The following is an 18,170-nucleotide window of genomic DNA, read 5'->3' on the forward strand; positions in this document are numbered from 1 at the left end:
CCACACTCAACGTTTTATTCAGAGACGTACACTAATACAGAGCACAAACACATAACCGAAGTACCACGTAAAGACACAGTCCCATATCAGGATTGAAAAAAAGGAGTGGGTCCCAACCCAGGATAAAAGAAGGGATCGGCTATTTGTCCCCATTCAAATGCATTGATCGGTCAAAAAGGGAGGTTCCAACCCCTGGATCCACCACTACATATAGAGCACATACACACTACATATACTTTTCAGGATACCGTATAATAAATTTAAAAGAGCACATATATACAAACGAATACCACCCAAATACAGTTTAATAAATTATACTCGCACTCAAAATGCCACTTAAGACGCAGTTAGGTGAGACGACATACACACAATCGATTACCACACGGATACAATATAAAAAGAGCAAACACACGCACACGAATTCGAATTACGACTCTGAGACAGTATAAAATAAATGGTATACTCAGACCCGAATTACCACACGAACATAATAAAAAGTAGCACTACCACACACCTGAATTGCCACTCAAAGGCAATATATATTAAGATGAGCACATACACGCACCCGAACTATTACTCGGACACAGTACAAGAAAGAGAACATACAAACGCTTAAATTACCAGTCAGAGAATTTGAAAGTATAATATAGTGCACATACACACAAGTCCAAGCTCTACTGAGTGTAACAAGCTGACAAGTATCTATTCAATACGAAGTACTGTAGACAAGTATTTGTTTAATCAATACGTCGAGCTCTATCTTGTCCAGAGTATAATATGTAGACCGGTATATATTCAATACGCTACGCTCTATCTTGTCACAAGAGTATCAAGTAGACGGGTATATATTCAATACGACAAGATCTATCTTGCACGAGTGCAACAAGTTATAAGTCGAGAAGTATTAATTTAATACGCTAGCTAAGTTTCACCGTGTCCCGCCTGAAATAAAAAGACATGATTCTAATCAATATGCCAAGCTCCGTCTTGTCCCGAGTTTGATTGAATAGACAACTTTTGAGTTCGATGCATTTCCGTCAAAAACTCTGGTTTTAGTGAATAAACTCATCATAGATACCAGGACTAAATTTCCAGACGCGCGTTGATTTGTGCGTTTAGGGGCGTCGTCACTTCCATTCCGATGTTGAGCGAATGGTTGGAAAACTATAATTCTATTATTGTACGAATTATTTGGCAAATTCATTTTTCAAAATTGACAATCAGCACGGCTGTCATTAAAGAATTGGCATTAAGTACCTACAGAACAACCCTTATTTCTAGTTTATCCTGCACAATGACGATCACTAAGACGCTTGATGAACGTAAATAGTGCAGGGATACAGGATATCTCCTCTATCCCGTAAATGATGTCATAAAAGCGCGCATAAATGACGAGTTTTTCCGGTGACGGATGAACTCGAAAGTGGTCTATTCAGCATTAAGTATCAACCATGATCAACAGTAAAAAAAATCACAAAAGTACTGAACTCCGAGGAAAATTTATAATGGAAAGTCCCTAATTAAATACAGCAAAATCTTCTTTGATTACAAAAAAAAACAACATTAAATATCATAATTCTGCTTTGAATACCAAAACTAAAACCCACATTAAGATTAGAAAAATGTATAACAAAAGCCATCCACCCGTGTGGTTCCTAATTTGAAATCGACATGGGAATATCATGTATCGGGCATCAGTTAGTGTTTTTAAAAATCTACACGGTCAATTTTAATAACAAACAAAGGACTTACTACAAAACACACAAACCTACATCGACCATGTACAGTGACACTGACTGTAAAGAGAAATCCATGTGCATATTGTACAAGCTCTAATCTAAAAAGACATAACATACGGTTCAATTACAGAGGGTGGTAAGGGTTATTATCGTGCAACGTGTTTTGCCGTTTTCATTTCACGTGCAGCTGTGAATAACTCTCGTTATTCACCGTGTTTCGTGAAATTGAGATAAAAAAAAAAACGTGCTAGGAATTTTTAATTGTTGGTTCATCGTGTAATGGCAATTTTATTTTGCGTTCTCCCGTGCAGATACCTTCTCTCCCTTTTTACGCCCCTCATTACAAACTATTCTCAATCAGTTAAAATGCTATCCACACTTCCTGTTAACGACACTTTTCCAAAGAAGAATTCTCGATCTGTATTACGATTTTTGCAATCGTGCGTTCCATAGGTATATCTTTATTATCTCCCTTTGAATTCTATTTAGAGACGCACGTCACGTAACTGTGAAATAAAGCTAGCCTGGGGTCCTGGCTAATCTTGTTCACCTTCACTACTCTTAAAGAACGTAAGTTTTTATATTAATTGCATTTTAATATTACAATTTCTATATTCACTGAACACTAAATAATAATGATAGTGTGTATTTTAAACGAAAATTGAAACAATCGATGAAAGTTCTTTGTTAGCTTGTACAAAGTATGGAAAGCCTATTTAACATTAATAAATTTTCAAGATTTTCCCCGCCGTTTTTACCATGAACTCGATATACAATAAATATTTAAAAGTTATTATATATCCTGATATTTTGAAGACTTATTTTTATAAGAGTGATCCATTGGATCAACCTTTTAACTTCAAAAGTGGGGTGTATTTTTTTTGTCTTTTTTAGAAAAACTTTTCGCTCCGAATTTAAAACACGTTTTTTTCAACGATATCAATCAAGTTATTCTTTTTTTAAATTTCATACTTTAAGGTATGGCATGTATGGAAAAAAAATCTGGATTCAGAATATTTTTTTATGTTACATACTTCAGACTGTATTTGATCACATGAATTTTTTTTTTTTTATCAAACTGGGGTTCAGAATATTATTTTAAGGTAAATGGGGTGTCTAAATTATTTTTCATAATTTTTTTTAATAATTTGCCAAAATGTAGTTTATAACATGCTTTTTAAAACAAAATTATAAAAAGAATAGGTCACTGGGCTTATTTTCATGCTACACGGTGTTCAAAATTGACAGATTTTGTATAGATTATGCATGGAAAACCCATATTTTTTGCAAAAAAACATTAACTACACCATAGAATTTTGAGATAACATATGAGAAGATAGCTTTAATAGTATGCTTTCATTTAAGAAGAAGAAAAAATAGGGTTACCGGACCCGTTTCGTGCTACATTATAAAATAGGTAAATTCTTAACACATTCTAAAAATACCTTAATCTGAATTATCTTCCCTTGTATTTGAGTTGCCTCCACTTATGTGACAAAGTTAGAAAAATTAAATCAATCAAAAGTTGTTGTTTTTTTTTGTAAAAAACAAACCATAAATATGATAAAACATGTCATTTCTATTTTTAGATAATCTGGCTGCATTGTGTTTCAAAGAGTGGACAAGAATATGCATAACATTAGTAAAAGTTTTAATTCTAACCTGGCTAGAAATATAGCAGGCACCACTATACAATCTTGGTTATTCTTACCTGACTTTATAGTTAAAGGATATTAAGCAGTGGTCATTGTGAACAGGAAAGAACAGGAACAGATAGATTTTAAGAAACGTAAAATAAAAAGATGTTAACAGTTATCTCCCCTGACAAACCTACAGACAATTTAGGAACATTCCTCGACGGACAGGACAAGACAGAAACAAATATGGTTTCTGATACTGAAATATCTTATGAACAACCTTCAGACATTTTAAAGACGTTACACGGCGGACAGGACAAGACAGAAACAAAAATGGTTTCGTATAATGAAAAGAAAAATAAACTAACATGCATCCCTCTTGAAAGTCTTCATCAGACTAGTACGGACCAACTGATGAACGATGCATACCAGACATGCCAGACTAGGCAGAAGGTTGATGCTGGTGAAATGAGTGGTAAAGAATGTGACGGTAATGTTTGTGGTAAACAGTGCCAGGGAAAGGCGTGTAAATTATGTAATAAAGGAGTTCGTAAACCTCGGGTCTTAAAGAGCCGCATTATAAAACCTAAAGGCTATAAACCTTTCAAATGTGGAGTCTGTGAAGTAGATTTCACTAGGAAGGAACACCTAGAAATGCACATGAGAACACATACTGGTGATAAACCATTCACATGTTATTTATGTGATAATACTTATAGTCGGGGTCATCACTTACGGCGTCATATGAGATCTCATACTGGTGATAAACCACACAAATGTGATATATGTGATAAGGCATTTAGTCAGTCTCATCACATGCGAAGACACAAGCAAACACATACAGATGAAAAACCGTGTAAAATATGTAAATGTGATTTATGTGAAAAGGAATTTAGTCAGCAATCTCACCTAAGTAGACACATGAGAACACATACTGGTGATAAACCTTATCAATGTGATGTGTGTGAAAAAGCTTTCTGTAGGAAGGAACACTTACAATCACACATGAGAACACATACTGGTGATAAACCGTTTGCATGTGATATCTGTGGTAGAGGTTTTACTAGTGAAAAGGACAGACGAAGGCATTTTAAACATAATGCGCATGATGATGGACCTTATAAATGTGATATTTGTGATAAAGATTTTATTCGGAAACTAAACTTAAAAGAACACATGAGAACACATACGGGAGAAAAAGCATATATGTGTGAGATATGTGGTCAAACATTTAGCATGTCAATTTTGTATGCTACACACGTGACTAAACATAATGCTGAGAAGGCCAAACTTATTTGCAGTTCAAAATAGATAAAAAAAATCCATATAGCCATGATAGGTGATACTCCATCCTACATGAATATATATTTTTAAAGGAGGAAACTCTACACAACTTATTTTTTTGTATGGACTTACCTTGATAAACGTTTGAAAAATAATTCGAGCTATTTTTTAACTGAGTTTTGTTTGATGAAGCATTGGTGTTAGTTGATTTAACGAAAATTCTAGACAAACGAAGACCACTCTAATTTTTGATGAAGAAACATTTAATTTTACTTCCCATTGATAAATTAAAGCAATCCTTCAGTACTTGCACGCACTTTGATTCTTCATTACCTAGAGGTATAGGGGGAGTATTGACATCTCACAAAACATGTTTAACCTCGGCCTTTGTATTATATCTTTGGTGCTTTTTAATCTACATTTGTAAGTTCATTTTTTTTTTTGAAAAATGACGCTTTCAGCGGCATGTTTCCGATACTCATGATACTATTGACCTGAACTTCCATTACATTTCTCGGCCTTCCGCGCTTGGTTCCGTATTTACTTTCCATTACATTTATCCGCCTACCGCGCTTGGTTTCGTATTTTACTATTTTACATACAAACTGTAGTCTGCTTGTAACATCATTATTTGTGTAGTAATCAACCGGGAACCAGTTTACATATTTTATTTACAAAAAATTACATTTTGACCTGTTCATAAGTTTATTGTTATTAAATGATATTTTGAGCTTTCCCTTTGTCATATCTTTCATATTAAGTCAAGCTTTCGCTTTTATCTACGTATTAAACAAATACATCCGTTTTGACATGGTTCTGGACTTTTCACACACCAATGATCAGCAATCGCTAGACAAAATAGTTTTGTCAGCCTTTCCAGGGGAAATCATAGAGAGGGGAGCCTAACTCGCTTCAGATGATAATCAGACAATGGCGGCTTAATTTCGGAAATATCTAGATTTTACATAACAAATAATCATACAGTCCGAACATACCGAAAAATTATCCTGCTAGTTCGATTGGCTTAAAGTTTTTTTGTGTTTTTATTTTGACAAGTGTATGAACCCTTGACCGGTTATTTGGGGTCTTCTTCTACACTCCCAAAATAGGATAACAAACACGTGCTAGCACACGAATGATCTCAATTAAAATGTTTCTACGTGTATTATAAAAACTAAAAAAAGGGGGGGGGGAATTAATTGAAAATGAATTTAAAATTTGTTTGATTCGTTAAATTCAGAATACAGTAGTCTACCGATATACAAATTTCATTTATGGAGTTAAATTAGTTGAAAAGGAATTTATATTCAGCAAGAAAAAAAATATTCTGTAATAAATACGGATTTTTTTTCTGGACAAACTTTTTTTTTTCACCTGTGGCGAAGAACAATCAATTTTTTCGTGACAAGTCGAAAACATTTTTTTCTTGCAATTTTAGCATTACATATAGTGGCAGCTGAGGGGGAAACAAACAAACTATTTATTTTTTTCTCCAAAAACTGGAAACAAACTTTTGTTTCCAAAAAAATCCATAGAGCCCCCCCCCCGAAAATCAAATGGTTGCTGCCTTATAATATAATTATACGAGGCGCTGAGAGTGTCATCAAATAATAGCCTCAGATTTCTATAGCTCTATCTGCAACATTATTAAATCAAAACTTCTATTTTATTCTCACATTATTCACATCTTTAAATGTATTTCTGTTCTTTTTAAATCACTATATTGACAAAATAAAAACTAGACGATTCCAGAATGTATATAAATAAAGCGAGTATACAAAGGTTTGATATAATTGAAATTTCGTATTATTATCCTGACCTGAAAACCTGTCCAATATTAATTTAGGGAAGAACCTCTCATTCATATATAGTTTTCATACAAGTTGGCTACTTTATCTACAGCATAGGCGGATCTACGCCCCATTTAGAGTGAAAAATTTGGTTTAATATATTGTATATAATGTACACAGCCATGTATCACCATCACTGCTGGTGATCCGATGGATAAATCTGTTGTAGAGTTGTCACTGACTCAGACGTACTTATAAATATTATTATTTTCTGTGACTGTATCTTACATTAATTTGTAGGATCCTTTTCTATAGATAATTTAGCTTATCTGTAAAAATAACATCTCCATGCCTTATATATATCATGTATTGTAGTACGACGCTAGATTAAAACTGACGTGGAAAGGTAACACCCGGCCACCGAAAGCTTCATTTTTATGAAGCCCAGGTGGTCGTGTGGTATAGCGGGACTGTATTTGAATAAAATGTTATCAAGAGAAATATAGCGGGACGGCTACAGTGCAGGCGATTTGGTGTCACGATATCTCAGTAGCATGTGTTCGAATCCCGGCGAGGGAAGAACAAAAAATTTGCGAAAGCAAATTTACAGATCTAACATTGTTGGGTTGATGTTTAGACGAGTTGTATATATATACATATGTGTTGTGTCCTCTGTTCAATAATTTGTATATTTATTAAATCTGAACTGCAGATCTTTGATGATAATTTTTAATTATGACCATTTGAAGCTGGACAAGAAACAGGTAGGAACAGTTTATAATAAACAGCTGCGCCATGAGCGCATGATACGCCCAACGTCTTGTGTGGAAGTTTTATGCAATAATCATAAATAGTTTCTGAGAAAGTTTTAAGCAATAACCATTTATTGTTTTTGAGACACGGCGGGACATGAGAACCCCCCCCCCCCCAAACCCACCCTGTTTTTTTTTTTTACAAATATCACTAAAATAAAATTTTGAATCAAACCAAAAAGTATACAGATCTTTAGATTAATATAACAAAGACATGTGTAAAGTTTTAAAACAAATGTGTCCTTTTTCTTGACAAACACGTTCCATTAACTTTATGAGGCAGATATCACACAGAAGCATGATACAAGAAATATAAGAAGCTGACATACGTACTCATCTTTCTTATTTGTAGTTTCCAGCTGCAGTCAGTAATGTAACCATAAATCGTATGTCGATAATATTTGGGATGCAGTTGTCAGAGGCTGGATAAAACTTGGTAGTCAGGGTGCCCGCTCCCCTCACTTAAAGCTTCATTTAGGGTCAGTCCATATTTTTGCAGGTTCCACTCCAAACTTCGTCTAGGTTGGGGACCCCTCTATAAACCCCTTTTAAAAATCCTAGATCTGCATCGAGTTGTATTAACTAAAGCATATCTTATTCCCATGGAGATTTTTAGACCAGCCCATGTTCAGGGTTTATTGACTTGAGAGCTTTTGCATGCAGGAACACAAATGAGTATTCTTTTTTTAGTAGATTCATTTGGTCTCTGGTGGAGAGTTGTCTTTTTCAATCATTAGCAATCTTACCACATATTTTTATTTATTATAAGGGTGACATTTCTGTGTGACAACTGTTTGTTCTTAAATATTAAGCTAATACACCGACCCAAGTAACAGGAGAATTTAGCACTGACAGTATGTGTAAGCCAACCACATTCTCATTCTGTATGACCTAGTTCTAATTAAGTAAGTAGTGTGAAACTCTGATTGCTTTTGGTTATATTAAGTTTTATTTGTTTGACACTTGCATTTTTAGATGTGTTGGGATCATGATTTTACACCAACAAACAACACTACTTATAAAAACACCATAATGATCAATGTGACAGGGATATCTGCATTCATACGGTATCCTTTGCCTATCCTATAGCAAAGAGTCTAAGACCATGTATCTTAAAAGTCAAACAAAAAACAACAAGAACTGTCAGCACTAGATACATTGACCAATATCTCAGAACAACCAAATTGAATAATATTACCAAAGATTGCAAAAAAATTGGAAAGAGGGTTAAATAAATATGATAAATTGGAGCTTGGTAATATAGCTGTATATATAGCTACTAAAAAGTGTGAATAGAAAAAGAAAATAAAGTGTCTACTCTTTATTTACACTTATATTCATTTATCTCTCAGTCAAACAATGAATATGTTTGTTGTTGTGTTAATAGTTGAACATCTTTCTAAAACACACTGGTTTTTTTTATTTCACTCTAGAACAAAATCTGCTTCAAATCAATCAATATGTAGATCACAATTATAACCTTCATCTTCACCAGTTTTGCATTCTATCCTGAAATTATAATGTTATACATGTATTGAAAAACAATTCCAATATAAGAAAACAATACAATATGCAATTTAAAAGTCAAATTAAATGTGAATTTATATATATTAATGTCTAAAGACAATTATAACACTTCTCTTTTTAGTGCAGATATAAAAAAAAAAGTTTAAAACAAAACGCTTACATTGATTTAAGCTTTATCAAATTATCATAAATGTATAACTAAATTTTACAAAAGCATTTCAACCTCAATATGTAATTGAAATAATCGATGATGTCCTTAAAAAGTGGCAGCCCTGTCACATTTGACCCCAAAAATGAAGAAGGTCAATGTTGATGTCGTCCTGATTGTAAACCATTAAAAAAATTATGCTTGTTTTAGAGTGTCAGGTATTTTATATTGGTATACATGTAGATTCTTAGTGGCAGATTCAGAACTTTTTGTACTCTGACTGACCTTAGGGGGCCACTCTCAAGTCATGCTTCAGTGATTTTCAATATAATTAACCAAAATTTTTTCAACAAAAGGGCTTCATCAAGCCCCCTGGATCAGCCTATGGTGCTCATTACAAAGTAATATTATAAATGTAAACTGTTCCAGCACATTTTTCAATGCAGTTTGGCTCAATCTTAATTACACCTACATGTACGAAAGATGGAAAAATCTGCAAATACATGTACATGACTTAATTTCACTGAGTCCACAAAATTTGTAGTCTGTGATGTAAAAATGGTCAATAGCTGTATACTATAAAAATATTTTGATATCTTGCATGGCAAATGTTAATATAGTCAATAATATGTGAACGTTTGTGTATGCACATGTGTACTTGTTTGTATTCTTAAATCTTTGAACTTTCATTTCATTTGAGACTGAGTTATATTTGTAAGTCAATAACAAGAGGAATCATTTTCTATGAAATATTACATGCAACTTTCTCACAAGTAAAAATAACTATTTGAGACTAACTTTAATATCTTACCTTCTTTCATTCATTTTGTACATGCAGTTTATGAAAAGTAATTTGTTACATCACAACATGTACAACTTATTAAAGAATCAAAGAACTACAGCAGTGTTTTTATAGTCTGTATGAAAAATTGCAAAATCAGCTAGGATGTTGATTCTATGTATTTCCACTGACTGAAATTATAGAAAGACATAATATGAATATATGGACATGACTATAAAGTACTGGATCATTCAAAGCATAAATAAATATAGGGTAGCTAAAGGACACATATATAGAGTGAAATAACTTCACAAATGATGGATATATATTGTTTTGCAACATGATAAATTGCAAATACAGATAGGTGAAAATGTAACCTTTTAATACCTATATAATGTTTGGGTTTCATGTGGGTATTAATGCTCTGCAATAAAAGAGTGGAATACCAATGTGTATAAAAAGATTGATAAAAACAGCTTATGTCACACCGAGAAGGATGAGAGACGAAGAAGTTATTGGAAGTTTATTGATATAATCACAACTTTTTTTATAGTTTTCCTGACCTATCCACATATTTTCAAGCTTGAAAAGATGACCTATTCCAGTGGCACATTTCACCTTGTGTATAGGAAGTGCCCCCCCCCCCCCCCCGAGAGTAATTGTTCTTAAAAAATTTGTGTCCTCCCAACTCAAGTCAAATGAAATGAAACTGAACAACACCTGATACTTGTTTGAATTGAAACTGATACGTGTTTGAATTCAAATCATTAAACATGTATATATGTGTGTATTAAAAATATAAATAAGAAGATAAGGATGGCATATACATGTATATATGATTGTCAATGTGACAACTCTCTGTCAAAGTACATGCAACAATTAATGTATTGAAGTTAGCAATTATAGTTTAAATTACAGATATATAGAAATATTCATACCATACAATGCCTACACTTTTTCAATGATACATCATGTGTGTTAAAGTACACAAACAACCGGTTATGGTCGCTCATTTGAATAACAATGAAGCGGCATAACATGTGCGTCAAAATGCATAATTTGCTTTCGATCTGTAATGATGTTGTTATATAAACATTCAAAAACATATCAAACTTCTATCGGACCTTTAATTTAAAGAAATTTCTTATCCAAAAACGAGCAATTGTGAAAAATTCATAAAACCAAGACTTGGTTTTATCAGACATGTGTTTTCGCAACATTCTTGGCAATGCTGAACTTTTTCTCAATAACCATAATAATTTTGTTTATAAAAATATGATAACATCAAAATTTTTAACTCACAGTACAATATAAACTAATCCAATATAAAATTAGTTTGCTCGATTTTCTTAATTCAACATTTCAAATTGACGACTTACCTCTTTGAGTAACATCAGTTTTTTCCAATATGGCGCCTATCCGGAAGTTAGGGAGGCCTGGCCTTTCTTACCATTTTAACTTAACCATTTAAAAAGTATTAATCGGAATCGTTTTGACATCCATTGGATAGATACTGGTCTTTATCAGGATTTACGAAGTTTTGAATAATCGGAAATTAGTTATGCCAACGCGGTGCGTATGAATCGTCTGATGAAGCTGGTCCTTCTTATTACCAGAAAGACCGAAGTGTACCAACACGATGTTGTTAAGATACTCATGATACTCATAAATCTATTTTTATAACTTTATTGATTATGTAAAGTAAAATTTAAACATTGTTAGAACATTAAAGATATATAATTAATCGGGGGAAAACTTGATAGTCTTTACGTTTTACAAACAACTGCCTTATTTATAAGAAAATATAATGTGTCCGTGTTGGTCCACTTTCTACTGGTTATAAGACAGATCGAAGTACCAGAAATATTGCGACTGGTTTACGTTTCTATTTTACTTTCTCAGGATAAATGTAAAATTATCGATCTCGATTGTTTAGACTTCGTTACGCTCGTACACATTTTTTTAACGATCTTTTCTGCATTACTTGTCAATCTAAACTTCAAATATGTTCAAATATCATAGGAAGAACGTTATATGTCTTACTAGTCCGGTCGGGCTAGCGATAATTAAAATTTACTACTCCGAGCTGAAAATGTAATACTAGCCTAGTCTGGGGCATCGAGCTAGTGGTTAACGACGTAGACTGGGCCCGACTGAAGCTTTGTTTACAAAGTTACAGCAGCATAGTCTGTAACAGACTGTGTCTGTATGACACATCGATGCTGGCTTTGAAGCTCTCTACGTTTGATGCGTGCACAACAGTGTCGTCTAGCTGATTCTATACGATCACTGCCTTACAAAGGATGAGTTTTAATATTGTACGGTGTTTTACTTGGTGGAATGTCAATACACTCACAGTTAGAGTTATTCTTCACTTGCATTTCCACAATAATTGTTGCGTGGTATTCTTTGAATTTCTCTGCAGTTATGGTTCTCTTCGGATATGCTTTTTTGAGGATTTCGTCTGCTTCAATAGCGTGAATCAGCCCCTCAACTACTTTTACATAAATACTTACTTTGGCTTCAACGCCTTGTTCGTCTTTGTCTGGGGATCTTGTAGTTCCAGTTTGGCAAGCGTTTTGGAGACGTATCCATCCTTTCTGTAATCTATGGTGATAAATTTTGCCGCTTGACATGTATCCTTTCGAGCTTTTTTTAATTTTTGTTACCGGGCAGGGGCTCCATATATATAAGATCCATACCTTAAGGTCTAGTTCATTGTTCTAATCTGACACAAATTTCAATAACTGGAATGCCACTCAAGTTGAATATATGGTGACCCACTATAACAGCATAATTACTTGGAATTGTGTTTAATACCATGATGGTTCAATGGCATAAACTTAAATGGAGACAGAAATTTGACTTGAAAGATGGTGGGTTAGTGCAAAATATTTTTTTCTAGCTTACTATGATATATGGTTAAAGAATGACTATCAATTATATGGGTCAAGGACAGAGTTGTTATAAAATATCAATATGGCAGAGAAGTGGTTTCAAGTTTCATATAAAGCAACCCGATTGACATGAAATAAAAAATCAAAAGAGTATCTCTATTTGTCTAATCTTCAAGGTGAAATAAAACTAGTATAACAATATTATGCTATTGTGTAAATCTACAGAAATATAATTTGCATCAAGTAACAGAAAAAACTATGTCACTAGTAACTTATTTGATGAGTACGCGGGTAATTAGTCCTATAACATATGACCTCAGGAGCGTTATTTAATATTTCTATTTATTGTTCTGATAAAAAAAAAATTACTATCACTGAATGTGCCACACTTCGCATTAAAGAAAAATAAAGAAATGACATATCAGTATTTAAACGTTAAAAATTGAATAAGAATGCGAAGTCATATGTTATAGGACTAGTGGGGTCTACGAGCTCGCTACAACAGGCTCTTCATAATTATTTGGTTTGAAAATGATACTAGTAGTCTGTATTCTTGATTTAGAAAAATGTAATTGCAAGAAAAAAAATACACATTTATTTAGAATACTTTAAATCATTCAGGAAGTCTTTGTGTACAAAAGAACAGCCAGTAGTCATTGGATATTATAGATCATTTAAATAGTCTTGACATATTTATAAATACAAAAAAACAGCTAGTAGTCATTGTATATTGTAGATCATTCCAGTAGTCTTGACCTATTTAGTTGTACAAAAAAAACCAGCCAGTAGTCATTGGATACTGTAGATCACTCAGGTAGTCTGGACTCTTGACCTATTCATTTATACTTTAAAAAACAGTCATCTGAAGTCACTTCACATAATCAATTATATGCTTACGAGACATGTACAATGTTAAACTTATAGCGGTATTTGAAAATCAAGGCTTGCATAAAAAATATCCCAATATTAGAGGCAGTGGCGTCATTTTTCCTCAGAGCTTTTAGCTCTTTGATTATGTTTTGGAGTTAATGAGACGTTCATTGCAGGTGAGAACAAGAATGTGTCCAAAGTACACGAATGCCCCACTCGCACTATCATTTTTCATGTTCAATGGACCGTGAAATTGGGTAAAAAATCTAATTTGGCATTACAATTATAAAGATCATATCATATGGAACATGTGTACTAAGTTTCAAGTTGATTGGACTTCAGCTTCATCAAAAACTACCTCGACCAAAAACTTTAACCTGAAACTCCCACTTTCATTTTCTACGTTCAGTGGACCGTGAAATTGGGGTCAAAAGTCTAATTTGGCTTTAAAATTAGAAAGATCATATCATAAGCAACAAGTGTACTAAGTTTCAAGTTGATTGGACTTCAGCTTCATCGAAAACTACCTTGACCAAAAACTTTAACCTGAACGGACGGACGGACGGACGGACGGACGCACATACGAACAGAGGCACAGACCAGAAAACATAATGCCCCTCTACTATCGTAGGTGGGGCATAAAAAAAGAAATCATTGGACATTTGATATGCAACAACAAATAACAAGAGTGCACACCCTGAAATGTCTCGCCTTCTATACTGACCATTGCTTGTATATTGATAAATATAGTTTTCAGTAAAGCTATCACATAAACTGAGAATGGTCCAAGAAAAAGAGGTCAATGTCAGATAAACCAAATAGGAAATACATGCACACTTAACAATACACTAAATATGCTTTAAATGTAGTTGATCTATTGCACATAGTATTTAAGAAACAAACTTAACCAGGAAACTCAACATAGAAAAACGAAAACGAGGTCAAGGTTACATGAAGTCCTAACAATCATTACACGGTTTAACCAGATGCTCTACAGGGCGCAGCTTTATACGACCGAAGAGGTCGAACCCTGAACAGTTGGGGCAAGTATGGACACAACATTCAAGCTGGATACAGCTCTGAATTTTGATTGTGATTAAATAGTTGACACAGCTTAGGTTTCTGACAAATAAAATTGAGAATAGAAATGGGGAATGTGTCAAAGAGACAACAACCCAACAATAGAAAAAACAACAGCAGAAGGTCACCAACAGGTCTTCAATGTAGCGAGAAATTCCCGCACCCGGAGGCGTCCTTCAGCTGGCCCCTAAACAAATATATACTAGTTCAGTGATAATGAACGCCATACTTATTTCCAAATTGTACACAAGAAACTAAAATTAAAATAGTACAAGACTAACAAACCAGCAGGCACACAACGTTGAACCAACGTTGAAAATATGTTGAAATTTGGTTGTAGCGTTGATCAACGTCAATTCTATCAACGTTTAAATCACGTTGTTGAATCAACGTTGATTTTTGATTAAAATTTTCAACGTTGAACTGCCAACGTTGAATCAACATTGAATTTGAGTTGATGCTTTTAATGCTTTAATTGGTTGAAAATATAACGTTGATAAACGGTTTTATTAGTTAAGGACTATGACTTTAAGTGTCGACCAAACTATGATTTCAACTTCAAGATGAGATTGAACCAAATTTTCCCTTTTTGCTTAAATGATGACTTTTTATTGGTTTAATGATGTTTTTGAATAAATTCAATGATTACTGTTTCATATATAAATTAATCTTTAAATTGCGATAAAATTATTATAATTATTATAATTACTTGAAACGGATATCTTTTTCTGGTTGGCACATGCGTAGAAGACCGACATTTTGAATTTATTTGCGCCAATTTGATTACCACATCAAGTTAAGAGTTGCTCTCAGCAGTGTAAAGTAAGTATAATTTTCATTTCTTGTTTAATTTAATGATAGTTATATGATAATTTAAGATATACAATAGTGTAGCGTTTATCGTAATTATATGCATGATATGAGTATAGTGATTTAAGCAGATCAGATATAATTTTATAATTAATATACACACACATGACACATGTGTTTGTAGTCTCGGGGAACAGCAAGGTTGACCTTAAGATATATTTGTACATTGATTGGGTGCGGCAACTTATTATGTTAAGACTTGAAAAGGGAGAGTGATTTTATGAACATTGATTTGGTAGTTTAAAGCAAAAGCATATGACAAAGAATGCTATCATTGCAGATACTGGGAGGGCGCGGAGTCATAATATCATTTAACATCGGTTGAAATTGAAAAAAAATATATATTCGTCTGGCAAATAATTATATATAATTATTGAAGTTCACCTATGCGATCTTATACTAGTTCTTTTACATGTTTTATATGTTGATATAATTACAAGTCAAAGATTTACAACACATGGCATTCTTGACCTTGCAACACATTCAAAACAAACAAATTATTTTCTCTGGGTTAGAATAGATGTCACTCACAGCATGTATTCCGAGGATTTATCAATGAAGCAATACGGCAGATAAGAAACATGTGTGACCATAACAAATTAATACACAATGATCTGTCCGTTTTCAAAGTGGTCTATATGATAACGTCTTAAATAGATGCTTTATCAATTGACCGTATTGAATTATAACAGCACAAAAAAAGTCAAGGAAATAAAACAAATATTCTTTTATTTTTAATGTCTAAACTTAATCCATATGCATGCAAATGAAAATTAAATAAGACGTATCACGAAAGACTGGAATATATTGCAGTTTAAAGAAAAATGTAAACACAGGTTCAAAGTTTAGCAACCATGCCGAAAGTATCTATAATTGATGAAAGATCATGAAAAAAATATATGTAAAGTATGACATATATTGTTTCTCGAGATGAGTGACTGTCAAGATCTTGGTGCTTGTGGTGCATTATTGTTTCTCAAGATGAGTGACTGTCAAGATCACGGTGCTTGTGGTGCAGTATTGTATCTCAAGATGAGTGACTGTCAAGATCTCGGTGCTTGTGGGGCAGTATTGTTTCTCAAGATGAGTGACTGTCAAGATCTCGGTGATTGAGGTGCAGTATTGTATCTCACGATGAGTGACTGTCAAAATCTCAATGCTTGTGGTCCCCCTTGAGAGGGAAAAATTGGTTGATTATATAATGAATCACTGAAGCATGACTTGTGCCCCCCCTTTTTCCCTCTATTATTAAGTAAAAGGACCCCTTATGAAAATTTCAGGATCTGCCACTGATTGGACAAACTTCCCGTAATGCTACAATAATAATTATTGGACTTCAAGTTTTTCAACCAATTATTGAAAAAATGTAAGATCAGAACAATAGATTATAGTGATCTCCGAGGAAAATTCAAATCAGAAAGTCCCCAATGAAAGGTTTTGGATGTCCAAATTTTGTAAGCGTGTTTATTTATTAGTTCAGGAGGGAATTAATAATTTGAAAATGCTTTAATTAAATAAACGTATTTTTTTGTAGATGATGTCTTACCAAAAAATCCATGTCTGTAAAGTACATCTCGGGTAAAAAGAGTAAATATGCCTATGGTGTCCAAGCTTGACCGATTGAAATAATAAGAGGTGAGTATTGAAATATACACCATTGGTTTTTTTCACATAAAAGTGTGTGAGATTTTGGTCACAATTTCTTTTAAATTGGCCCTGCATCTTTATCTACTAAAATCTTTAGGTTTGTTTTTATTAACATGATTAAATTGATTTATTATTTACTATCTGAACTCAAGTTTAAAAAAAAACTGTCCCAGTAGTTTCAGAGGAGAAGATTTTTGAAAAAGTTAACGACGATGGACGCCGGACGCAAAGTGATGAGAAAAGCCCTTCAGGCCAGGTGAGCTAAAAAATGAACTTACATGAGATTAAAAAGCATCAAAGATATAATACAAAAGCCAAGGTTAAACATGTTTTGTGAGATGTCAATACTCCCCCTATGTACCTCTAGGTAATGAAGAATCAAAGTGTGTGTAAGTAAAATTAAATATTTCTTTATCAAAAAATTGGAGTTATCTTCCTTTGTCCAGAATTTTCGTTAAATCAACTAACACCAATGCTTTACCAAACAAAACTCAGTTAAAAAATAGCTCGAATTATTTTTCAAACGTTTATTAAGGTAAGTCCATACACAAAAAGTAAGTTGTGTAGAGTTTCCTCCTTTAAAAATATGTATTCATGTAGGATGGAGTATCACCTATCATGGCTATATGGATTTTTTTTTATCTATTTTGAACTACAAATAAGTTTGGCCTTCTCAGCATTATGTTTAGTCACGTGTGTAGCATACAAAATTGACATGCTAAATGTTTGACCACATATCTCACACATATATGCTTTTTTGCCCGTATGTGTTCTCATGTGTTCTTTTAAGTTTAGTTTCCGAATAAAATCTTTATCACAAATATCACATTTATAAGGTCCGTGATCATGCGCATTATGTTTTAAATGCCTTCGTCTGTCGTTTTGATTAGTAAAACCTCTACCACAGATATCACAAGCAAACGGTTTATCACCAGTATGTGTTCTCGAATGTTTGTTGAACTGTGATCAGTGTATGTTGAAATCAGGTCGAATGTTTGTTGAACTGTGATCAGTGTATGTTGAAAATAGGTTGGATGTGTGCCCAGGTAAACTTTTAATGTGGTAAATGTGGAGAATAGGATGTTGAA

The 18,170-nt window shown here is 33.4% G+C and overlaps 1 protein-coding gene and 1 long non-coding RNA gene across 3 annotated transcripts; one reads left to right on the top strand and one right to left on the bottom strand.

Moving 5' to 3' along the window:
- Positions 1 to 2,221: 2,221 nt before the first annotated feature.
- On the top strand, positions 2,222 to 5,368 carry LOC143051861 (uncharacterized). The gene is made up of 2 exons (XM_076224850.1): positions 2,222 to 2,309; positions 3,329 to 5,368. Exon 2 carries the CDS (start codon positions 3,542 to 3,544, stop codon positions 4,685 to 4,687), a length of 1,146 nt encoding a protein of 381 aa, XP_076080965.1. The 5' UTR covers positions 2,222 to 2,309; positions 3,329 to 3,541; the 3' UTR covers positions 4,688 to 5,368.
- Positions 5,369 to 8,568: 3,200 nt separating this feature from the next.
- On the bottom strand, positions 8,569 to 11,165 carry LOC143051869 (uncharacterized). 2 transcript variants are annotated; one of them, XR_012970929.1, is made up of 3 exons: positions 11,098 to 11,165; positions 9,749 to 9,909; positions 8,569 to 8,771 (listed from the first exon to the last, which is right to left on the bottom strand). It is a non-coding gene; the product is annotated as an uncharacterized LOC143051869 (long non-coding RNA). The 2 variants fall into 2 exon arrangements; XR_012970930.1 differs by lacking the exon at positions 11,098 to 11,165 and adding an exon at positions 10,657 to 11,031.
- Between the last annotated feature and the right edge of the window lie 7,005 nt (positions 11,166 to 18,170).

The sequence above is a fragment of the Mytilus galloprovincialis genome, chromosome 11, assembly GCF_965363235.1.
Source record: "Mytilus galloprovincialis chromosome 11, xbMytGall1.hap1.1, whole genome shotgun sequence".
NCBI lineage: Eukaryota > Metazoa > Mollusca > Bivalvia > Mytilida > Mytilidae > Mytilus > Mytilus galloprovincialis.

Coding starts and splice junctions, on each gene's coding strand:
- LOC143051861 (XM_076224850.1), top strand. CDS start 3,542: ATGTTAACAGTTATCTCCCCTGACAAACCTACAGACAATTTAGGAACA.